Genomic DNA, 26,379 nt, shown 5'->3' with positions numbered 1-26,379 from the left:
ATATAAACAACCTTTCTATGTTTTACCCATAATTTTAATAGGAGCTGTGTATTGCCTCATTTCTCCTCTGGTGGTTTTATAAAGACTTCAAACATTTGCTCTTAGGTTCTGCCACAGATGCTGATTGACTGATAGAGGTCTCAGCAGTGGGAATCCCTGCAATCAGCTTATTTTCTGGGGATCCTTCTGGGATTGTCCACAGTTGACAGTCCTTTTGTCCTTTTAAAGGAGTAGTCTAGGACAGACTATTCCAACTCTGTTGTCCTCCGGTCCCATCTTTCTTCTTCCTGTGCACGGATCATCACACAGCGCTCAGCCTATCACTGGCCGAGGCGGGACATCTCTGCGGCCGATGATAGGCTGAGCGCCGTGTCACGATTCGTGCACATGAAAGAAGGAAGATGGGACCGGAGGACCTATAAGCTGTAGCGGCGCTCTGGGGTAACTCAGGAAGGTGAGCGAAAGTTTGTTTACATTTTTTTTTCAGCCTGGGCACAACGGAGGAGGAATAGTCTGCACTAGACTACTCCTTTAATTATGTAATGCAGTATTTCCGTATACGTTTGTTGCCTCTTATTTTAAATGCTGCAGAGATGAAAAAAAATGTTCTATTTTTTTTTCCCCCATTTTGGGGTGCATTCACATCACGTTTCCACAGTCTGACAGACAGATTGAGAATTTCAAAACTGCCGTATTGCTGCCGGGCCCGTGCTATACCACATTCATTTCAATGAGCTGACCAGATTCAACTGGTAACTCTGGCTGGGTCATTTTCCAACTGTATCCGGTTTTTGAACTGGACTAAAATCCGGAGCAGACCACAGTGGTCCAAAAACCCGATACAGTTGGAAAATTATCTGACCGGAGTCACTATCTTCATTAAAAAGAATGGTGTACAGCACGGATACGGCAGCAGGCGGTTTTGATATTTTACCACCAGAGCTGGCTGCCGAAGAGTGGAAACATGATGTGAATGCAGCCTAAGAATAAGTTATGCTGAAATTTTCATTTTGTACATCATATGTTGGGATTTTGGTGGCTGCAGACTGAATGGTAGGTAATTTCTTCCCTAGTAAGGCTGGATTCACATGTGTTCGGCATCCGACATAGGTGAACTCAGCCTAAATCTCGACACAACTGATGCCACAACTGATGACAACTTGTCATCAGTTGTATAGCATCCAATGTCCATTGTTTCTGGGCAACAGACAGGGGAACGCAGCAAGCTGCGTTCCTGGGTCCGGTGCCCTCCGGCGTGCCCAACACGCTGGATGATTGTGAACTGTCCCATTCAAATGAATGGGATCAGTTCTAGCATGTTTCCTTCCGTAGCACGCCGGAGGAAAACTGTGCCGGACGCCTCACATATGTTAACCTAGCCTAATAAGTGTGTGTGTCAGGTCAACATAGGTAGGCAGTCTGAAAAGGCAAAGTAGCTGTTTTGTCCCTAAATTATATTTCATCGCTCTCGCTGCTCCTCTGGGCACAATTCTCTGCCTTCAGCACAAACTAACTTCTTGACGTGTAAAGTTCTTACACAGCTAATGAGATGTAGACGCAGATATTAGGGTATGAATAGTTCTCGAGATATGCAAATGTAAAACTTATTAGGAATCACTGACACCCTGTGGCTTGCTTTCTCTGGCTTTCTTCATTAAAAACTGATTGGAAAATGTAGAAATTAAGAAAATTCTTACTTTTGTTTCTATGAGGTTACAATAGAAATACAGTTCGTGCAGGAGACGCAGAATTGTTGCCAAATCTGAGGGAATATGTGAAAGCTTTTGGTGGGCAGAAAGTTTTCTAGTGTTGTTATAATGGGGTTTGGACCACCTTGGCTCTAAATAGCTTTTAAGGGATTCTCCAGGATAAAAAAATAAAAAATAAAAATAAAGCTATTCTCTTCTAAAAACAGTGCAAACCCTGCCCTCAGGTTGTGTGCGGCATTACAACTCAGCTCCATCCAGTTAAGTGGATCTGAGCTGCAATACCATACATAAACTGAGGACAATGGTGGCACTGTTTCTGATATGTTTTCTTTCCAATTCTGGATAACCCCTTTAACCCCTTAAGGACTCAGCCCATTTTGGCCTTAAGGACTCAGACAATTTAATTTTTACGTTTTCATTTTTTCCTCCTCGCCTTCTAAAAATCATAACTCTTTTATATTTTCATCCAAAGACTAGTATGAGGGCTTGTTTTTTGCGCGACCAGTTGTCCTTTGTAATGACATCACTCATTATATCATAAAATGTATGGCGCAACCAAAAAACACTATTTTTGTGGGGAAATTAAAACGAAAAACACAATTTTGCTAATTTTGGAAGGTTTTGTTTTCACGCCGTACAATTTATGGTAAAAATGACATGTGTTCTTTATTTTGAGGGTCAATATGATTAAAATGATACCCATTATTATATACTTTTATATTATTGTTGCGCTTAAAAAAAATCACAAACTTTTTAACCAAATTAGTACGTTTATAATCCCTTTATTTTGATGACCTCTAACTTTTTTATTTTTCCGTATAAGTGGCGGTATGGGGGCTCATTTTTTGCGCCATGATCTGTACTTTTTTTTGATACCACATTTGCATATAAAAAACTTTTAATATATTTTTTATAATTTTTTTTTTAATAAAATGTATAAAAAAAAGTAGGAATTTTGGACTTTTTTTTATTTTTTTTCGTTCACGCCGTTCACCGTACGGGATTATTAACATTTATTTTTAATAGTTCGGACATTTACGCACGCGGCGATACCAAATATGTCTATAAAAAATGTTTTTTACGCTTTTTGGGGGTAAAATAGGAAAAAACGGACGTTTTACTTTTTTATTGGAGGAGGGGATTTTTCACTTTTTTTTTACTTTTACTTTTACATTTTTTTACATTTTTTTTTACACTTGAATAGTCCCCATAGGGGACTATTCATAGCAATACCATGATTGCTAATACTGATCTGTTCTATGTATAGGACATAGAACAGATCAGTATTATCGGTCATCTCCTGCTCTGGTCTGCTCGATCACAGACCAGAGCAGGAGACGCCGGGAGCCGCACGGAGGAAGGAGAGGGGACCTCCGTGCGGCGTTATAAATGATCGGATCCCCGCAGCAGCGCTGCGGGCGATCCTATCGTTCATTTAAATCGCGAACTGCCGCAGATGCCGGGATCTGTATTGATCCCGGCACCTGAGGGGTTAATGGCGGACGCCCGCGAGATCGCGGGCGTCGGCCATTGCCGGCGGGTCCCTGGCTGCGATCAGCAGCCGGGATCAGCCGCGCATGACACGGGCATCGCTCCGATGCCCGCGGTTATGCTTAGGAAGTAAATGTACGTCCTGGTGCGTTAAGTACCACCTCACCAGGACGTACATTTACGTCCTGCGTCCTTAAGGGGTTAAAGAGAATCTGTGGCCTCTCTTGACCTCTCAGTTTTAGTGAATACATGTACAGAACATCTCATAACTCTGTGCTGATCCTCTGATCCAGAGGAGATTTATCAAAACCTGTCCAGAGGAAAAGTTGATTAGTTGCCCATGGCAACCAATCAGATTCCTTCTTTCATTTTACAGAGGCCTTTTCAAAAATGAAAGAAGTGACCTGATTGGTTGCTATGGGCAACTCAGCAACTTTTCCTCTGCACATGTTTTGATAAATGTCCTCCTGTATGACTAAATAGTGAACTGGATGTCATCAGTTGGTGGATGTATCCTTATTCTGTCTGATTTGATTGGATATCATGGTAAGAAGGACACATCCTCAACTGGTAACGCCCAGTTGGCTATTCAGCAATACATTTTTGGTAGTAACAGCAGAGGAACAGTTCTACACATCGCTATAAGAAAAGATGTTCTACAATTGGAAAGGAGGGCCCCCAGAGCCACGTGCACATTGGCATATTCTATACCCTGTTCGGGCAGCATATGGGGGGTGGGGCTTAGCCGTAAGGTTCCCTTTGCCTTTAGAGGGACTTTTAGCCCCTTACCTTGTGGGAAAAAAGGGACATAACAAATTTTCTGTGTGGTTCCCCATTTTCCATAGAAGTCATTGGGAGCAGGGTTCTCAAAGCTGACACAAAGGGGTTATGTTGTTATGGATTGATTGACTTTCCTTTAGTATATTGTTGGCTGATATATTGCAGATTGGATCCCTGGATGATGCTGTAGTAATGTAGATTTACTTCTTGTATAGGGCAATAGTAAGGGTATGTTCACACAAAAGATTTTTTGTAGAATGTAGACAGTAGGTGCTGGCAGAACATTTAGCCGTGTACACTGTGCAGCTGAATCCCATTGAAAAAAATGGGAACCTGCTGCAATGGGGGGAGGAGGAAACTCAACCCACCAGCTCTAGGAGAACTTCAAATTATAGATGAACCCTGCAGTAGCTTGCTTCACCTAGAATCCTGTGTCCCTTTAAACAAATGACTTCTCGACTGTATGGGACTAGGAAGACTATCCTAAAATTATCTATCTATGACTTTGCATAATAAACCATCCTACATATACTTCTTAGATTATTTAAGGGCACAGCCTGAGTTCTACTATAACTATACTATACTATAATATACTCCTTATATGAAACAAAGCAAATCACTCCGTCTTTCACAGCTATCGAAGAAGGATCAGATCACAGCAGTAAATAAAAAAAATATTCTTATAGGTCATCATGAATGGTTCTATCCCCCAAAAAATTATATATATATATATATATATATATATATATATATATATATATATATATATATATATTAGTGTCCTTAAAGGGTTTCTCCGGTGGAAAACTTTTTTTTAAATCAACTGGTGCCAGAAAGTTAAACAGATTAGTAAATTACTTCTATTAAAAAAATCTTAATCCTTCCAGTACTTATTAGCTGCTGAATACTACAGAGGAAATGATTTTCTTTTTGGAACACAGAGCTCTCTGCTGACATCACGACCACAGTGCTCTCTGCTGACATCTCTGTCCATTTTAGGAACTGTCCAGAGCAGCATACGTTTGCTATGGGGATTTCCTCATACTCTGGACTGTTCCTAAAATGGACAGAGATGTCAGCAGAGAGCACTGTTGTCACAATTCGGCAGGCAGGAGGTGGATCCTCTGTGTCAGAGAGGGATTGGCGTGGACCGTGTCGGCGGACCGGTTCTAAGTTGCTACTGGTATTCACCAGAGCCCGCCGCAAAGCGGGATGGTCTTGCAGCGGTGGTAGCAACCAGGTCGTATCCACCGGCAACGGCTCAACCTCTCTGACTGCTGAGATAGGCATGGTACAAGGGATAAGGCAAGAGCAAGGTCGGACGTAGCAGAAGGTCAGGGCATGCAGCAAGGATCGAAGTCAGGGGCAACGGCAGGAGGTCTGGAACACTGGCTAGGAACACACAAGGAAACGCTTTCACTGGCACAAGGGCAACAAGATCCGGCAAGGAAGTGCAGGGGAAGTGAGGTAATATAGCCAGGGAGCAGGTGGAAGCTAATTAGGCTGATTGGGCCAGGCACCAATCATTGGTGCACTGGCCCTTTAAATCTCAGAGAGCTGGCGCGCATGCGCCCTAGAGAGCGGAGCCGCGCGCCAGAACATGACAGCTGGGGACCGGGACAGGTAAGTGACTTGGGATGCGATTCGCGAGCGGGTGCGTCCCGCTATGCGAATCGCATCCCCGCCGGCAGAGTCAGTGCAGCGCTCCCGGTCAGCGGGTCTGACCGGGGCGCTGCAGAGAGAGGAACGCCGCGAGCGAAAATAATTTCCTCTGTAGTATTCAGCAGCTAATAAGTACTAGAAGGATTAAGATTTTTTTTAATAGAAGTAATTTACAAATCTGTTTAACTTTCTGGCACCAGTAATAAAAAAAAAAAAAAAAAAAAGTTTTCCACCGGAGTACCCCTTTAAATGTTTGCCAAATCCTTGCTTCTTCACTGTAATCCTTCCTCACAGACATGTAATGTACTTTGTAGGTTATGCAGTTAATGCTATAGAAAAAAAAAGGAACTTGTGTGTGAAAAAATAAACCGTGGAACATTTGATGGTTGCGAACGCCTACAAGGAAATGACTCAGAGATTAAAATCGCTTCTAACTTTTTTTTATTAATTTATACATAAACTGTGAGCGGAGTTACATCCGTGTTTTGTGTATAGCAAATAACACCAAAAGGACATTTATTGTGCACTAACATGTCCTAGATCGGTGTTTCCCTACCAGGGTGCCTCCAACTGTTGCAAAACTACCACTCCCAGCAAGGCTGTCCGGGCTTGCTGGGAGTTGTAGTTGTGCAACAGCTGGAGGCACCCTGGTTGAGAAGCACTGTCCTAGATCCACAAAATAATCTAAATAAGATACATTTGTTTGGTATTTTTCCTCCCAAAACAATAGTTATCTGTTATCTTTAAATCCATATAGCTACTTACCTAACTTTTAAGGGCCTTTTAGCAATCTCGAACTGCTGGTGCTTGTTGTCCTTCCTTAGTTTTCTAATTCATTTGTTCATTTGTGTTAAAAATCTGCCAATCTTGACTCGGGCAAACAGTTTTTCTCTTATTTGTTAGCTAGACCCCATCCTTTGAACAAACTTTGCATAAATCAGTATTACAATGGAGTATAGGAAGCTTTATATTATATCTTATTAGATATAAATGCTTCTTTCTCCTGTTAACAAGCCTTATCCCCTACCCCCCCCCCCCCTCTCCTGGCAGAATGTGCTACACTCCGAAAATCAGCTTAGCTTTGCCTTGTGTCTGCAATACAATCAATAAAAGTTTAGGAGGGGGAGGAAAGAGCTCCGCCCACCAGCTCTAGCAGAACTGCAAATTATAGATGAACCCTGCAGTAGCTTGCTTTACCTAGAATTCTGTGTCCCTTTAAACATATGACTTGTCAACTGTATAGGACTAGGAAGACTATCTTACAATTTAAACATTTTCTAAATAGAGATATCTATCTAGGACTTTGCATAATAAACCGCCCTACATATACTTAGAATCTTTACGGGCACAGCCTGCGTTCTACTATAATGTATGTGCATTTTATATGAAACAAAGCAAATCATTCCGTCTTTCGCAGCTATCGAAGAAGGATCAGATCCCAGCAGTAGATTGTGCCTGTTGCGCTGATAAATGATTGTGGGTGAGGTTATTGAACGCGTATAATGTGGCTGAGGGGCGCTACGGCTGCTGATATTGACTGAGACTGATTAATGAAATGCTGAATAATTCACAGGACAGTCTACATGTTCTGAGCTGGGAATACACATGGTGCAGAATACCCCCGCTGGAGTGAAAAAGGGCCGTTGTCATCTTTAAGTGGGTTATTTTTAAGCATTTCTCTTATCTGTAGCTATTTGTAGTCCTTTTTACAATGCAGGTGAAACTTGAAAAATTTGAATATCGAGCAAAAGTCCATTGTATTTCATTAAAGGGGTACTCCGGCGCTAAGACATCTTATCCCCTATCCAAAGGACAGGGGATAAGATGCCTGATCGCGGGGGTCCCGCCGCTGGGGACCCCCTGTGATCTTGCATGCAGCACTCTGTTATAATCAGTCCCCGAAGCATGTTCGCTCCGAGTCTGATTACTGGCGATCACGGGGGCCGGAGCATTGTGACGTCACGGCCTTGGCCCGTGTGATGTCACGCTCCGCCCCCTCAATGCAAGCCTATGGGAGGGGGCGTGACAGCTGCATTGAGGCTTGCATTGAGTTGGCAGAGCGTGACATCACACGGGGGCGGGGCCGTGACGTGACGTTCTGCGTGCAAAATCACGGGGGTCCCGAGCGGCGGGACCCCCGCGATCAGGCATCTTATCCCCTATCCTTTGGAAAGGGGATAAGATGTCTTAGCATAGGAGTACCCCTTTAATGCAACTTAAAAGGTCCAAAATCTCCTGGTAGATTAATGTGTTGACCTTGGGCTTAATGAAGCACAGTGGACCAACACCAGCAAATGACATTACTCCCCAAATCATAGTAATTGGGGGGGGGGTGCCTGGCAATTATGCAAATCTCCATCTCTTCTTCTCACTTCTGCCTCAGTGTCCATATTGAATAGTTGACAATCAGATGGGAAAGGCATCCGAAACAGCTTGTCTGTAATTAGTTTAGCTAAGGTGCTCCCGCTAAAGCATCCACAGAGAACTGGCTCAGTACCAGGGTCTACCTTTTTTTTCCCCCCTAAATTCTTATGCATTGTGAAACACTTGATGAATCAAATGCCCACTCAGTGCCAAGAAAGTGCTCCAGTCTTCAGGCCAAAATTATGTCTGCACAAAGGATATTATTTTAAATGTATCACAGTACAATTACATCCATTGTATTCTTCTTGGCACTCGACTTCCCTTCTGCAGCACAGACTTGTGTTAAATAAATTGGTGAAATTGGAATAAACCCTTTAAAATTGCTGGTTTATAATAAAGGTAATTTTCTGTTTATTAAAGTGAATTTTGCTAGACGTTGTTCTCAACCCTGTTGGATGAAGCAGATAGATCTCATTCACAGTTTGGGCCATCTTTCTGGTTTCAATTTATCTTAATTGTTCTTATATTTCAAGAATCCTGCAGGCCAAAAATATGCACTGTAGAGATAGACCAAACTAGTGCTAGGTGCCTGATATAGCACTGCTTTCTGACACTGGTGGAGCAAACCGGCATAGGACTCTCTTCTACCGATGATCAACGCAATGGGCACTGACCAAATCACCAGGACTCTCTTCTACGGATGATCAACGCAATGGGCACTGACAATCACCAGGACCTTCTTTCCTAGGTGGCACATTAAACATAAACTGTCATCAATGTCACCCGCACTAACCTGTTTGTATAGGCAGGTAGTCCGGGTGCCACTTACTGATTACCTACCCCTGATCCATGGTCTGGTTCACCTGTTATCTCCTGTAATCCCTTATCAGGCTTGGTGCACAGCAGGAGCATATTTGCATCACCACTGCGTGCTCAGCGTGCTCCTGCTGTGCACCAAGCCTTCCTGCCAGATTAAAGAGGATAACGGGCGAATCAGACCATGGATCAGGGGCAGGTTAGTATTGTTATAATCAGGGTTATCCGCACTACCTTTTTGTCACAGCCCAAATAATGTCCTGTTTTACTCATTCTATACTATGTGCTATATCCAGCCCACTAATCTTCAGTTTGATTGGGCTTTATGGTGAGTACCTCTTGCACTGGCAGCATTCACGCAGGACATTTATATATTTTTAAATGGGATTGTCCATTTTTTGACAACATTGAAGCTTGTATCCTAGTGCTTAGCTGTTTATGGCTGGTCTTGCTGCTTAGACCCTCAAATTCATCTGCTATCCCTGTAGAAACCACACAGTAAGTTCTTTTCTTAGTACAATACCCGCTAATTGTTTGTTTTGTTGGGCTTTTTGGTGAGTGCCTCTTGCACAGATTACATTCACTTAGGACATAGATGTCCCTATTCAAATGGGTTGACCATTTTGGACAACTTTGTTCCACAAACCTGGTGTCCTGTTGACTAGCTGATAGTGGGAGGTATTGCTGCTGAAACCCTCAGACTCAACTGTTATCTCTGTAGATACCACTTTGTAGGTTCTTACCTTAAAATTCTTACCTTAATAAGGCATTGCAGAGCTGCCTTTGAAATCAGTAGGTATCCTTGTAATATAGGGACACTTATTGTTCTGTTCTGATTAGTTGAAAGGCTACTGACAATTTGGCCCAAGGGGAAACATGCTATATAGCCAATCCATATTGTGGACCCTTTCCTGCTTGGGGACATTAAGAACCTCCCTAGAGGTACTGCAATGTCGGCAAACAAGGGAGTGCATATTTGGCCAGAATCCACACGAGTTTTGACCCTTCTATTGTTGCTGTGAAGCTCTTTTTGCTTCTATGTATTCCATTAATGCCTTCCCCTTATGGCCCTCATAATATGGTACATGAAAGTAATTAAAGTAGATACCCCTAATGCATCCGTCTGCCAATATGCATTTCCCAATATACATATAAAGAACATTTTAGAAAAGTATTGTGTATCTTTTGTAAAATGACAATAATCCCTTTATAGGTAAGTAATATGTTCTCGAATTGTTGCTCTACATGTTCATTTTCTCCTGGTGGATATTGCGAATGCCCTTAATTTAGAGGGTTCATTATCTCGGCAGTCATGCTTAATAAATCTCTTTGCAGTCTTTTCTTGCCTTTTTGCTGAGAAGCAACAATTGACAGTGACATTTTCTATTAGATTTGTGAATAAATTAGTGAAAATTGCCAGCTTCAGAAAAAGTATTTATTTTTCGGATTCTGGCAGTTCCTAGGTTTCTACATTATAACTCCTGCTTAAACTGCTCCCACGAGGAAGAATACACATTTGTGGACTGGGTGTTTAGACTTGTCAAAAAGCAATTAAGGTTAAAGGATTTATTTTAAGTGTGTATAATGCCGTTCTTAAAGAACTGATATGATTTAATTTTCTTAAATAATATATGACTTTTCAGTTCTCATCTAAAATTGTATAGATTGTGTTTAGGTTCCGAGTGGGCGGAGTTTGACATTGGAGTTCTTTGATTTATTGTGTAATGCACCGCCATTTAGGGCACAGGACTAACCATATTGCTGTGAAAATGTTTGCATAAGGTGTTCAGTTAATGTCTGAGGGCAGGTTTTAAAGACACCATTGGAAGTTGGCTATTGAGGAAGGGGTTGCTCCAGTTGAAAATGGGCAAATTCTTTAACAGTATGTCTAGTGTCAATCTCTCCAACGTCACCTCCAGCTTAGCTACCAACAGAGTGAGTAACTAGCATCTTTAGTACAATACATAGCAAAGGAGTTATTGACCAAGTGTCACTTCATGGTAGACTTAGACAGCCATTATGGTGTAGCCCACACCACAAAAGGGTCATATGTGTTCCATGATTTATGTATACTACTAGTTCTGTTATTTTAATCTAGAGCATGTGAAGCAGTTTATTACCATTTGAGTAGATCCCACTGGATAAACACACATAGAATATTGACATATATATATATATATATATATATATATATATATTTGTAGAAAATTTTGGAGGGCACTGCTCTTTTTTGTTTGTATATTTAGACCTGGGAATGAGAGTGTTAATTGCGGTGTCAGCGGCCGTAGCTGCTAAATAACATTTCACTGCCGGGGTGCTAAGTGAAGTAAAGTGCTAGTGTACATATGTATTATAGAAGGAGAATATTCACTTGCACTCACCGGTCCTGTGACTTGCTGTATTTCGGACAATTCCGTTGCACTGGGAGACGACAGGATGAAGGTGCTCAGAGGCTAACAGCCGTTTTCGCGCACAGCCATTAGGCTGTGCACGAAAACGGCTGTTAGCCTCTGAGCACCTTCATCCCGTCGTCTCCCAGCGCAACGGAACGGAATTGTCCGAAACACAGCAAGTCACAGGACCGGTGAGTGCAAGTGAATATTCTCCTTCTATAATATATATATATATATATATATATATATATATATATATATATGTCACGATTCGGCTGGCAGGAGGTGGATCCTCTGTGCCAGAGAGGGATTGGCGTGGACCGTGCTAGTGGACCGGTTCTAAGTTACTACTGGTATTCACCAGAGCCCGCCGCAAAGCGGGATGGTCTTGCAGCGGCGGTAGTAACCAGGTCGTATCCACTAGCAACGGCTCAACCTCTCTGACTGCTGAAGATAGGCGCGGTACAAGGGAGTAGACAAGAGCAAGGTCGGACGTAGCAGAAGGTCGGGGCAGGCAGCAAGGATTGTAGTCAGGGGCAACGGCAGGAGGTCTGGAACACAGGCTAGGAACACACAAGGAAACGCTTTCACTGGCACAATGGCAACAAGATCCGGCGAGGGAGTGCAGGGGAAGTGAGGTATACATAGGGAGTGCACAGGTGAACACACTAATTAGAACAACTGCGCCAATCAGTGGCGCAGTGGCCCTTTAAATCGCAGAGACCCGGCGCGCGCGCGCCCTAGGGAGCGGGGCCGCGCGCGCCGGGACAGGACCGACGGAGAGTGAGTCAGGTACGGGGGCCGGGGTGCGCATCGCGAGCGGGCGCCACCCGCATCGCGAATCGCATCCCGGCTGGAGGCGGTATCGCAGTGCACCCGGTCAGTGGATCTGACCGGGGCGCTGCAGTAGCGAGGATGTGGCGAGCGCTCCGGGGAGGAGCGGGGACCCGGAGCGCTCGGCGTAACAATATATATATATATACACACACACACATATATAAAGATTTTTACATTTTTATTATTATTATATTGCATTATATTATTTAAACTGATGACTGCTTTAAAGATTAAACACCATTTATATCTCTAACCATTTGATTAAGTTACCTTCTTATTGTTAAGTACTATCCATTTGGAGTCCTCCGACTAATTCAGTAGAGTTTCATTTGCCTAATGACTACATACTTGTCAGGCCATTTATTAATCTATATAGGTAAAAAATGATTTTATAGTTTTTCTCTTATTTTCTTTTGCAGCTCTTCTGCCAATTTTTTTAGTAGACGACATTTAATCTTTACTTTCAGCCGGCAGCCCCAGTATATATATTTTATTTCTAAAAGCAGAGTAATTCATTAGAACAACTAGATCTAATTATGATGAAGACAATTCCATTTGTGCTTAATTTGGCCTGAAAACTTGGCCTGTTTTTCTCCCAAAAGGATGGACCTTGTACGGTTGCGTTAAAGAAAACCTCTGCTAATTTCACTCTTTGTAAGAATAATATTATTGCTCGTGTTTGATGTATGTTTTCCTTTCTTGATTTTTCAGAGACGTAGAGGCTCCGGGGTTTTCTGTGCCAACTGCTTAACCACAAAGACTTCACTTTGGCGAAAGAATGCAAATGGTGGCTACGTCTGCAACGCCTGTGGCCTCTACCAGAAACTGCACTCGGTAGGCAAAGCTAATGTTTCAAAGTTTTATTGCCAGGTTTAGAAAAATATAAATTAGTTATGAATCTCCTATATGAAATGTACAGTCATCCATTTATTGATATGATTCATATAGTTTTTGATACCTTATAGATCATAGAAGATCAATGTATGATGTAGGTGATACAGGTGCAAACATTGAAGGCCTAGCCCCATACAATATTAAAGGGGTATTTCAACTTAAAGGGTTACATCGCCCCCTCCCATAGACATGAATGGAGGGGGCGTGGAGGGACATCACGAGGGGGAATGGCGTGACATCACGACCCCTGCTGCTGGAACCAATCATTTAGAATGCCAAGTGCTACACTGAGTTTGCGGGGGTCCCAGCGTCGGGACCCTTGCAATCAGACATCTTATTCCCTATCCTTTGGATAGGGGATAAGATGGCTAGGGCCGGAATACACATTTAAATCACATATTTCCTTACCTACAGGAAAGGGAATATATTTCAGATCCCGTGGGGTTTGACCGCTGAGATGCCCTGCAATCCTAATTACGGGGACCCAAGTGCTGTTTTGAATGGAATGGCAAGTCATGCATGCACTTCTCACTTACATTCATTGTCTGTGGAGCTGCCGATAGTAAAAGGTGTTGATAGGGAATACATTATTTAATTTAGTATACCCCTTTAACCCCAGTATTTCAAATTTGGGTCCTTGATTATATGTAATCCACACCAATGAAAATGACATATGCTACCACTATAAGCCAGATAGCAAGTGTTTCAACTAACCATATTTATTGGTTCGGCTAGTTTTAGTAATTGATTGAAGTTACAGCAGTGCTTTATTGCTTACTACAAATGTGTCTACCCTTACTGTTCCTTAAATACTTAAGTATTCCACTTTCCCACATTACAGTCATTTCATACAGCTTCCTGGGAAAACCATTCACAGGTGGCCTTTTAGACCACAACCACTTGGGTGACCACACATAGACCATATAGTATATATACATCTATGTCCGAGTATCATTATTTGTTTTTTCCATAAGCTAATCAACTTGTGACACACATTGTGGGTTATGTTGAACCATGAGGAAAATTAAAGAATGACATGCAGTATATTTAGAAAATGTTGATGGTGGAGAATTGTAGGAAGGGCAGTACCAAATCAAGTCCCACATGGTGTAGGTAGCATATCTATATAATAGATATACCTTTGCTAGAAAGTATATTGAGGCAAAGTGTTTTTTCACCTCACTGGTACCAATTTGGAAAAGTATGTAGAAAGTTGTTTTTTTGTCCATCACATATTATGGTTATTTCATTTGAAATTGGGTTTGGTGTCACTGTTGTTTTATCCACTGCAAATTTGGATTATGTTGAGAGTAGTACATGTCTTTAGATTGGCTGTAGATTCACCCAATACTTTAAATGGACGTTTCTGGGCAGTCTCAATTCTTATAATCTGTTGATTATGTTCTCAAGGAATCTTTATCAGTTGATAAATATTACACCAGTCAAATGCCACCAACCATTGACTTAGGCTAACCAAATAAGATAGCTGTTGGCCGAATACTCCTTCAGCTGCCAAACCTAACCCCCCCTATACATGCATGTAAGGCTAAGCATGCATGTATTCTCAATATCGAGAGGGAATTAAATCATTGTCAGACATCTGTGTCCCCTCCGTACATCCCTGGCAGTGGTTTATCTCCCTTGAAATCTAAAGGATTAAACATGTTGGGTAATCTTTTATGACAACATTTGTTATCACTGGTAAGTTGGGACACCCCCACACATTAGAGGAACCATTCATAAAGTATATGGCCACCTTTAGAATGGTTTATGATGCCTCAGTTAGGCCAATCCTGTTGCCACATGTGTCTCCTACTTGATGGCCAGGATTTCAGCTCCTAAGCCTAAATTTTAATGGGGGTATCCTCATCATTGCAATGCTATCACTAGGAAATGTCACTTTTTTGCCGGGATTCAACTGGCAGGACCCCACTGATATTTAGTGCAACACAACTTCATTCATGTATGGCTTAATAAGCCATAATATTATTGGTAGGAATAACAAATAAAGTTACTTAGATAGCAAATCCCTAATATAATGGACTAGGCTTAAAGAAGCAGGGCCGGCACCAATACCATAATAAGGGCTTACAAAAAAAAAACGACAGTGCAAAGTCTAGGAATGCAGGTAAAGTAACAAAAATTATTGCTAATCCAAGATTCAGTAATAATCCAAAAAAGAGTAAAATAGGAAAACAGGTTGTACTCACCAAGAAAAGGAAAAAGTCTTTTTTATTGTGAATCCATATCCATAAAAAGTGCCCGAAACTGTGGAAGGGAGACGCAGTCAGCAGACACTGACTGACCGGCTGATGCGAGGCAACGTTCCTTTCGTGGTCCTGCCCGCTTTCTAAAGCCTCAAGGCTAGAAAAAGCATGCAGGACTGCGAAAGGAACGTTGCCTCCCCTCAGCCAGTCAGTCAGCGTATGCAGACCATGTCTCCCCTCTACAGTTTTGGGCACTTTTTATGAATATGGATTCACGATAAAGAAGATTTTCTTTCTTTTCTAGGTGAGTGCAACCTGTTTTCCTATTTTACTGCTGTTCCTAATATACTGGACCTGTCATTCCCTCCCCAGCTATATGAAGGTTTATAAGGGGTTGCAAATTCTCAGTTTCCAGCATAACCATCAGCAGACTTTATGCTATGCGAGTGATTTTTATATTGTGTTATTGCTATTTAAGGTGATCTTTACTTTTTAAACGTCTTTGATTTATGTGTTGGGCGCGGTAAACAATAGCCTTCAGAACTTTTCGAATGTAGTTCATGTTCCGTGAAGCTACCACATCTTTCCCAGCAAATACAATATACAGCACTTCATTAGTGAGAGCTTAGGTTGTCTTCTAGTGCAGCTACATTAGTTGTTAAAGCCTTTTTCTCCATTCCTTCACATAATATTTATTGTAAAATTCTCTACTCTGGAAAATAGCCCTAGATCCACCGCTCCCCGGAGAACTGATATTATTGGCACTGAGATATTTTCCTGCAACAGAATTTATAGTGAACTTTACCTGCAGTATTTCCTCTGACTTATGAAGTGCAACAAATTCTATAAAGTACAGTTTAAATGGTCTATTGTTGTGTTTCCTTCTTGGCGTGTAATAACCCTACTGCCCGATTTTTCTAAAGTATACTGAAACACAGCATGGCGTTTTCATTTCGGGAACTGTATTGCTGAGGATGTTTATTTTTCTCCTCTTTGCTTATTCATTGCCATCAGATTTTGTGTCACTCATCCCATTTACCAAAGAAGAGAGACAGGTAAAATGAAGCATTACAAAAATTCTAAACTTCCCTATCTATATATTTTTGGAGCTCAGCAACACAGAAGCATAAAATAGACTGCTGGAAACATTAAGGAGCATATTGACTATGGCAAAATTGCTATGTGATACAGAATATAGGAATTGTTCCATTTTACATTTATTTTTACTTGGATGAAACTAAGCCTTGGTGCGAATTGTGTATCTGGTTCTTTACCTTTTGTCTTCTTATGTGGCAAAGGGGTCACTGCTCGTTTTGCCCCCCACCCATACATAATATGAATTGATTACATGCCCTTTAGTTATCTTTTAGTTTTGTTGTTTTTTTTTTTTTAAGATTTTTTTTTTTTTAGAATGTTCTGTCTTTATCTTATTTAAACTCAACCTTTCTGTGAACTTCCAGCCTGGCCGATATTGAATAGACCCTATAGCAAGGCAAATGAGAGCTCTTATACTCTCTCTATAGAACTACACATTAGTATAAGAATGCCATGATTGGAAGGAGTTGGCAGACTGATGATGACTTCACTGACTTCTATAGAGGTAGTAGGGGCTCGAGGTCAGCAACGAATGCTATAACCAGAGAAAAAGAAACAATGATGAGAGGATGAATTATTAATTTGATACCTACTTATTATAGTACTTGTATTTAGCTGCTTCCATAGAAGGTCACATGTTGCAAATAAACTTTCCCATGCCAAGGTAGAGAAACACAATAGATATATACAATGTACAATGTTCCTTTCAAGACATCATACTGAATTAGGTAAATGAAAGGGACCCTTAAGGGGTATGCTGGCTTTTAAAATTGTTGGTGTAAAAAATATATACTTACCCATGTGCCCCGCACCTCCTGCTGTAGCTCCTGTTGCGCTTTCCTACAGTTCCCCGCAGCTTCTCTCTACTGCCTGCTTTTAAGAGCTTCTGCCTGCTCAGGCAATCATTTGTCGAGAAAGGACACTGCGGTCAGCGATTGACTGAGCGCACAGGTCCTGCTCCAACCTATCATCTCCGAAGCAGGCAAATCTAAAGCAGGAGCTGCTGGGAATGGGGGATAGGTAAGTATATTGTATTTTTTTTTCACTAGTCCCCTCTGGCAACAGTTACCTCTAAATTAAGAAAAGGAAGGGGACCCTAAGAGAGTATGCCGGCATTAAAAAATTATTGGTTTCAAAAATATAAATTTAAACCCTGTTCCCGGCAGAGCTGCTGCCTGCTCAGCAAATCATTTGCCAAGAGAGGACACCACTGGGATCAGTGAATCTCACAGTGGTGTACATACCATTTTGACCTTGATAAGCAATTTGTGCAAGGATTTGTGCTAAATACTGAAGTAGGCAGCTATAAAGGGGTACTCCGCCCCTAGACATCTCATCCCCTATCCTTTGGATAAGATTTCAGATCGCCGCGGTCCCACTGCTGGGGAGCCCCGGGATCGCCGCTGCGGCACACCGCTATTGTTACAGCACAGAGCGAGTTTGCTCTGTGCGTAATGACGGGCGATACAGGGGACGGAGCGGCGTGATGTCATGGCTCCGCCCCTCGTGACATCACAGCCTGTCCCCTTAATGCAAGTCTATGGCAGGGGGCGTGATGACTGCCACGCCCCCTCCCATAGACTTGTATTGAAAGGGGTGGGCTGTGACGTCATGAGGGGCGGAGCCGTGATGTAACGATGCTCCGGCCCCTGTATTGCCCGTCATTACATGCAGAGCGAACTCGCTCTGTGCTGAAATGATAGCGCAGTGCCGCAGCGGGGATCCCGGGGCTCCCCAGCAGTGGGACCGCGGCGATCTGACATCTCATCCCCTATCATTTGGATGGGGGATAAGATGTCTAGGGGCGTAGTACCCCTTTAAATGAAAACCCACTGCTGTTTCCCATAGATTAAATAAAATAATTTATCGCAACATGACCCCAGTTTTTTTGTGCCCCCTTTTCTAGTGGTTGGCGTCCATAAGTTCTGATGTCCAGCATCTCCCTCTGTACACATATGGCTTGGACCTTCCAGTTCCTGCATTAAACTCTTTGTATTAAAGGAGATAATGGCCTTAACGGCAGCTGCTTATTTTTTGTGATCAGCAGATAAATAATGTTTTTTCCACTTTATGGTCATTGTAAATGTGTAGACATTCCTATTTCCTGTTAACAAATAACAGTATACAAACATGCTTGTTTGCTTTCCCATGAGGCATGGGAAGCGTCAGGGGTGAGTAGGAATTCTAAGCCCTATTGTTATTGAATGAGTGTCATATGGGTGTAACCAGTTGGGCTTAATCTGGATAATTGTGATCAAGCCTATATTTCCAAATAAATTCCCTGTGTAGAGTGAGCACAATATTTCAGTAAGCTTAGCCTTGGATCCACCACAGCACAGCCCACTCAGGTACAGGATATACTATATCAGGAAGTAGAGAAATCAAGATTTATGGGTCAGCTCTGGCACCAATAGATGAATATTAATGTTGAAGGCACCAGTCCAGTGCCACAGTGTGTGTTAACTGATACATTACTTAAATGGATTATCCCAAGATTGCCACTCCACTCACTCGGAGAGCAAGATACACCATCAATAACACTTCTTTGCCATTGTGTCCTGAATGTAAAGACCATAAGAACAGTAGGTGCTGCAAATTGATAATTCACCTACAAGATTAGACCCGTGCTGAATAATTGTATTGTGTGTATGGCATGGAGCTAGTTAATCTCCTGATGAAGTATTGACAAGCTTTCTCACAACAGTCATTAGGTTTTATGCCGTATTTTTCTTCATAAATTACTCCTCTTTAGTGCATTCTGCATGCATAGTGTAATGTAGTTGATGGCTTCTGAAAGGAATGTTATCATCAAAAATTGATGACTTTTGGTTTATTTGACATGTGTGTTATCTCTTCTACAGACTCCCAGACCTTTAAACATCATTAAGCAAAACAATGGAGAGCAGATCATTAGGAGACGGACAAGGAAACGCCTTAACCCAGACGCACTGCAGACGGAACAGTTAAATAAACATCAAAGAGGGAGCAACGAGGAGCAAACTAATGGAAGTCCGCTGGAGAGGAGGTCGGATGATCATTCAATGGAAGGTCACCAGAGAGAAGCTCAGCAACTTGTTATGAATAAATATGAATCCCAAGCATCATTGACTAAAAGCCATTCTGCTCAGCAGACAATAATAGTCAGCCAAACTATGGATGTCCACAAAAGGATGCAACCTTTGCACATACAGATAAAAAGTCCTCAGGAAAGCAGTGGAGATCCAGGAAACACTTCATCTATCTCCGATAGCAAAGGCAGCTCAGAAAGAGGTAGCCCGATTGAAAAATATATGCGACCTATTAAACATCCAAACTACTCTCCCCCAGGAAGTCCAATAGAAAAATATCAATACCCGCTCTTTGGACTTCCAATTGTCCACAATGACTTCCAAAATGAATCTGACTGGCTGAGATTTTGGAGTAAATATAAGCTGTCTGTTCCTGGGAATCCTCACTACTTGAGTCATGTGCCTGGCCTAGCAAACCCTTGCCCAAATTATGTGCCTTATCCCACCTTTAATCTGCCTGCTCAATATTCCACTGTTGGATCAGAAAATGACATTCCTCTAGACTTGGCAATGAAGCATTCCAGACCTGGATCAGCATCCAATGGGTCCTCGAAAGAGAAAATGAAGTCACCTTTGAGCGTAAAGGATGATGGTCCATTGAATGTAGTGAAAACTGAGAAAGTGGATAAAAGTACACAAGATGAACTTTCAACTAAATGTGTGCACTGTGGCATTGTCTTTCTGGATGAAGTTATGTATGCTCTACATATGAGCTGCCATGGGGAAAACGGACCTTTTCAATGTAGTATATGCCAACACCTTTGTACGGACAAGTATGATTTCACGACTCATATCCAGAGAGGCCTACACAGGAACGTTGCACAAGTTGAAAAGAATGGAAAAACTAAAGAATAACATTTTAGCACTTAGCACAAATAGAATTGGGTCTTCTGAATAGAAATTCAGTAGCTTGTAACGTCTGACCATAGTTTGCAACACATTTTCTGGGTCTTAAAGTCAACATTGGCTTGTTCATTGATAGAAATAGAACATAGCTGCACTATATGGCCAGTCCAATGGGTTATCTATATCTAAAGGTGTTCAGAGCAGTAATAAGGGAATTTGTTTGTTAAGTTGAGATTAAGCTATTTGTTTGAAAGTCCATAACTCATGTTCACTAGGCCTTCCATCAGGTTGACTTTTGCACTGTACTGCTTTGACCCTCATATATTTTTATCACACATATCACAGGAGCAGGAGAAGCTGAACAGATTGATATATAGTTATTTGGGGAAAAAATTCCATATACCAAGTAGCTTATTCATTGAACTGTCTTCTCACTGTAGAGTTATGGGTTGTCCCAACTCAGTCATTGACCGCTGTGTCTTTATGCATACTTATAGGGGCAAGGCTGAAAATGATTGTGTCACTGCACCAATTGGACTCAGAGCCCAGCTTGAACAGAGACTTCAAGAAATTAATGTTACAGTAAAAAGTTTCCTATAAAACTAGATCATATAAATAATTTTATTAATCTGTGTACTGGACCCTGAAATTAGTTTTTTACTGTAAATGCTGGGATTTTTTAACATAAGAAAACATACCTTACCTATCCATTTCCATTCTGACATGTCCCATGTCCTCCACCAATCTCTACTTCCTGGTTCTTCTCAACACATGACATGTGAGAGCTTTAGCCAGTCACTGTCTGTAGCTGGTCACTGCCGCGGCCATTGATTGGCTGCAGCATTCCCATGTACCATGTTGAGCTATCAGGGAGTAGAGACCAGCAGGAGAAACACACACAGCATGTTGGAAATGGAATGGTGAGGAATCACAGTCGTAAGTATGTCTTCTTTAAAAAAAAAAAATTAAATACTTGTAAAAAAATTATAAGTTATACTGGATCTTTCCCCTCAAAACTATACATCAGTCTGCGGAGCTCTCTAATGCCCACAGATCTGCATCCATGACAAAATTCGACAGCACCTACTTTTGATGCCCCTTATTGGAAGACAATTGGTGGTTCACATTCATCACTTTTAGACAAGCTCAAGACATTGCTATATTCCCTTTAAATAGGAATATAAGAAATACAAAGTCTTAGAGATGGATCGTGAATGTATGGGTACATAAAGTAGACAAATAATTCATAACCTTTCCATATGAAAATATATAGAATTTTTTTAAAGATTTTAAATATAAATTAATAATTTCTATATAAAAGCATCTCTACCTATGCTAAATGCACATAAACATGCAATTGAAAACAACGATGTGCAAAGATATACTCCAAATTGTCATTATGTGGTACGCACTTTTGGTTTAGTTCTGTGCTCTCATTATGCCCAGTAGACATGGGTTGTGGACCTTTATCTGAAGTCAACTGATATGAAGTAATAAAACTTCACATTGGTGGTTATATTCATCAATCGTATTACTTTTTTTTTTTTTTTACTTTAATGTAGTTATATATGTATTTTAAAAAAAAAGGAACTAATTGACCATTAAAGGGGTTGTCTGGTTTTGAAAACCCTATGTAGCCAAAGCAGGTAATGGCTGCAAAGCACCTCTAGCTCTGGAGGACCCGACACACATTACATTCACAGCGCATTTAATGTAAACTGTGTAGTACTTAATTGTTCCTGTGGTGGCATTGCAGGAAAATTGAACACTTCCTGCTGGATTCCCCAAAGTTTACAGCTGATTGTAGGGGCTTCCTGCTGATTCTTACAATACCTGATGTTCCAAAGCAGACAACCCCTTTAAGATATTGTAGGTGGTATTTTTTTTTTGGTTCTTACTGTACTAGTATCAAATATGAATGTTAGTTTAATACTAAATCAGTAGTCATCTACTGAGCATGGCATGGCAGGGAGGAGAGCTTTCATACTACCTCTTTTCATATGGTAAAGACCCCATTATTTCATTAAATGGCCACATTGATCATATGCCATATAGAGAAAAAAAGGACCTTGTTATGAAAACTTCCCAATGCAAATTGTCCTTATTATTATTATTATAAATAATATAACAAGCTTTGTTCTTACCTATGAGAGTGGTTAAGTGGTGCAGGCTTACTTCAGGAGAAATCTAATTTTGCATATATGTCCTTTTAAGAGTGCGTTCACACGCTATTACCAGCAGCCGATTTTCGCTGCGGGAATCCTGCTGCGAGTTATGCTACCATTGATTTAAATAGGACCGCAGACAGTCCTCAATAGTGTCAGATTTGCGAACTGTCCGCGGACCCATTCAAATGAATCGTAGCGTAATTCGCAGCGGGTTTCCTGCAGTGGGAAACTCACTGCTAGTTACTAGCGTGTGAACGCACCATAAGGCTGGTTTCACATACTGCATTTTCATTCGTTTTTAGTAGCTTCCGATCGCCACTTGTTTCATGAGCCTTTTACAGTGAAAACCTCATATGGCAGCCAATCTCCACACAAATTTGTCGGCAAGCTCATGTGGTAATTGGCTACCGTGTTTTGGCCTTATGCAGATGTTGGATCATGTTCTTTAACCCTTACTGATAGTCCAGACAGTTGTGTTGCCCTTCACTTACATCATTGTCGGTAGCACACCCCTTGTTGTTCACACAGGGAGATGTGGGGCTGCATGAACCCAGCGATCAGCCAAAGATCGAGCAATTGCCTGGCTGATCGCTCTGTCTATTATATTAGACAATAATTGGCCTTTTTGTAAAAGACCCTTACTTTTGCATTTTGCTTAAGGTACATTCAAACCGCATTTTTGTTTCTGTTTCATATATACATTAACAGATCATCCCAGAACATGCATCCCATTATATTACATTATAATTTTTTTTGGTGTACATAGTAGCGTGGTTGACCACGTTTTTACATACACCAAAAAACTGTTACGGAAACGGTGAAATGGAGACTAAAATGTGGTGTGACCTCATCCTTAGTTGGTACCTAAATTATAAGGCAAAAGAGTTAGTAAATCTGTGCCAATTTGCTTTAATTGTTTGTTGTGTTTTTGGGGCAAGGTATAGCTTTTTTCTGGATTTTTTCCCCCCCTAGGCTTCCCTATAGAACTTTCAATACTGCAAAACGAACATGCAAAAAGCCACAAAAAACATGTAAAAAAACACTTTTGACATGCCTTTAAAAATGCTGAAAAATAGTGTGTGTGAAGGAGCCCTAAAGGCTTATTTATGAAGGGAACACTCCTTAGCATTAATGCTCAGGGAATAGCTCTAAAAATTAGATAAATTAAGGTGCTGATTTGCCAGCCATCTAGAATACTTTTTTCTAATTATTATTATTATTATTATTAATTTTGGGTACTGTACTTGTTCATTATACAGCACTTCAACACAATCGAAGAAGAAAAACATAAAAAAAAATATATACATAGATTTTACAAGCTACTGGATACTGTCAGATCGTCCATTTTTTTCATTAACAAAGTTGGGAGAACAAAAAAAAAAAGTCTTATTTTTCTATTAATTATTAATGTATTACATTTCAAATAATGGTGCCTGACATATAAAATAATTATTTTTTACTATGTACGTATGCAACAAAAGATATTCCATCATGCATTAGAGTCGGTCTGGCTCAGCCTCGCTGTTTACATTTGCAGATGTAGCAAATAAGTTGATGAAGCAACTATTTCTATTGCAGTAGGTTACGTTTCTTTGTGCATTAGAATTGTGTTCCCGAAAACCTGTTCGTCGATTCAAATGAGACAAACAAGAAGAAGGAAAGCTTCAAGTATTTTTTATGTTGTATTTTAGGATTTAAAGGGTTAGAACGATTCATTCCAAGTACAATTGTATTCTTAGAACTGTTCACTAACATGGCTCTGCTTCGAGATGAAAGACCTATATTCTATATTCTTCGTCTATGTTTCATAGGAAACATTTCATAAATCCTGTTACAAGCAAATATTTTGTTTATCGCATCTGTAGTAGCATTGAACCTTGAAATGTGCTGTTCAGTTTGTTTGTTTTCGACAGCCGGGACAAATGAGGACGAGTGGTATTTTTGGGCGGTTCCCGATTCCCATTTATATGTCTTCACATCGGTTGAATTTCTAAGTGTAATGCACTTAAATATAAAAATGCCTCTTCGATATTTGTATGTATATATATTTTTTTCCAATTAAAAATAAATAATTAAAAATCAGGGCAAAACATATATTTTCTCCCCCGTAGGTGAACAGGAGGCTTTCTGACATTATCATAATGTACATGACATATTGAGATGTGATAAAATATTGCTCAACCCTGGAATTATGTATCAACCATTTCCAATACAACAACTATAGGTACTATTTAACAATATTAATTTGTGCTCCTAAATTCAGGGATAGCTGTTTGAAAAAAAAAAATTCTGTTACATAATGCCTCCCATATACAAAAATTATAAGTGGTGAGTCATGGTAAGTTTTTTTGTTTTTTTTTATATTTTTTTATTTTAAATATTTAAAAAAAAATTCTCCAAAATTCTAAATTTTAGGGGCAATAAATAAATTATTCTTTTTAACAACATTTAGCAAAAAAAAATTTTTTTTTCTTTTCTACTACCGTAAATAAAAGATATGTGTCTGCCCCAAGTACAGTAGGGGAAAAATATGAAAAATTTAACAATATTTAAAAGAAAAAAATATATCCATTTCCACTATCCATAAATATATTACAGCAAGTATATAGTTTGCCAGGTAAAAAAAAAAAATGACAACAAAAAAATGGTACATAAAAATTTAACAATCTGCTCTTTTATCATATACTGTTGATATTCCATTATACATGAATTTACAATTTTTTTTGTTTCAGTTTTTAAATTTACCTCCAGCATTCTTGAAGAAAATAAATAAATAAGAAAATTTGAATATCTTTAATAAAGATAAATAGGAAAGAAATACAATTTAAATTCCTATCATATCTAAAAGCTACACATTTTTTTAAATTGTAAAAACATTAAAGACCCAAATAATAATAATAATTATAATAATAAAAAACAATACAGTTTGTAAATAGTTCTTAGAATTTTTATCTGCAGAACTGCAGCTGTTACCACACTGTTTTTATATAAATCCACTCCATACATCTTTTTGAACATACTTTGATTAAAAATTTTTACCAATGTCTTCCATTTTTTATTACAATGAGTCCACCATGGCTACAATTTTTTTCTAAATTGTTTTTACATTTTTTATTTTATTTGTATATGTTGCCTGAATTGGTAAATTGGTGATGATAACATAGCATTTATCATCTGAGTTCCCTGCCCCTTTGCCCCAAAAAATATTTTTACGTTATTTAACATATCTAAACATTTACTATAAAAATGAAAACACAACTACAATTAATTTCCATGTAATTCTTGTTATGTTGTTTGCTACCTGCAAGCAGGTATATTTGCTTTTTTTAATTGATAGATATTATTTCCTATATATATATATATATATATATATATATATATATATATATATTATTATTATTATTATTATTATTTTTATTTTTATTTTTTTTTGTATTTTACAGCAGACAAGTTCAAGCTAAGAGTTCAGTGCATTCTACCTTTCAGAAAATAAAAGGCATTATTACAGATATTTTAGCGTGTATTAGTAATGCCGTTTTTAAGTCTGGAATTCTATCATTGTTTAGATTTATAATGTTTTTAATGTCTGTTTAACAGTTTATTGGACTTATTGTAGCTGTTATTTAAAAATACATGACCTCACAAGCTAGATGGCCTGTATAAATTTAAGTAAACCTGGAGATATGTATATGAGCCATACTAAACAGATTATTTTAGTGGATCCAGTATCGAAACTAAATATTCAGTGTATTTAACACTTTTTTCCCTTGCTCCTTTACTTACAGGTACAATTTTTATTTTATTTTATTTTTTTTATTGTAAAACATGTAAAAAATAAAAACGACTGGCTAAGAGGATTGGTATCTTCATATAAGCCAGTTAGCAAGACCAACAATGGCAGAGATTTAGACAGTCATTGGTTTAACAGTATATGCTGCATGTGGTATGTATGTAGAACATACATACTAATTTATTTAAATTCCATTGGAACTGGTCTTTGCAGACAAATAATTTCTAGGCTTTTGTAATCGATGAGAAAAAAATGTATT

The 26,379-nt window shown here is 39.8% G+C and overlaps 1 protein-coding gene across 10 annotated transcripts in view; it reads left to right on the top strand.

Annotated features, from left to right (window-relative positions):
• The window catches only part of TRPS1 (transcriptional repressor GATA binding 1), a 350,577-nt gene extending 324,914 nt beyond the window's left edge, over nt 1–25,663 (top strand). For all 10 annotated transcript variants that reach the window (XM_056522631.1, XM_056522630.1, XM_056522633.1 and 7 more), the window contains 2 exons: nt 12,764–12,886; nt 19,110–25,663. In XM_056522631.1, the coding sequence (XP_056378606.1) occupies nt 12,764–12,886; nt 19,110–20,171 (1,185 nt within the window). In that variant the 3' untranslated portion in view covers nt 20,172–25,663. The remainder of the gene's footprint in view (nt 1–12,763; nt 12,887–19,109) is intronic.
• Nucleotides 25,664–26,379: the final 716 nt, after the last annotated feature.

The sequence above is a fragment of the Hyla sarda genome, chromosome 5, assembly GCF_029499605.1.
Source record: "Hyla sarda isolate aHylSar1 chromosome 5, aHylSar1.hap1, whole genome shotgun sequence".
NCBI classification, from domain to species: Eukaryota; Metazoa; Chordata; class Amphibia; order Anura; family Hylidae; genus Hyla; species Hyla sarda.
Note: the sequence above shows the minus strand (reverse complement) of the source record. Positions and strands in the feature narration are given on the sequence as shown.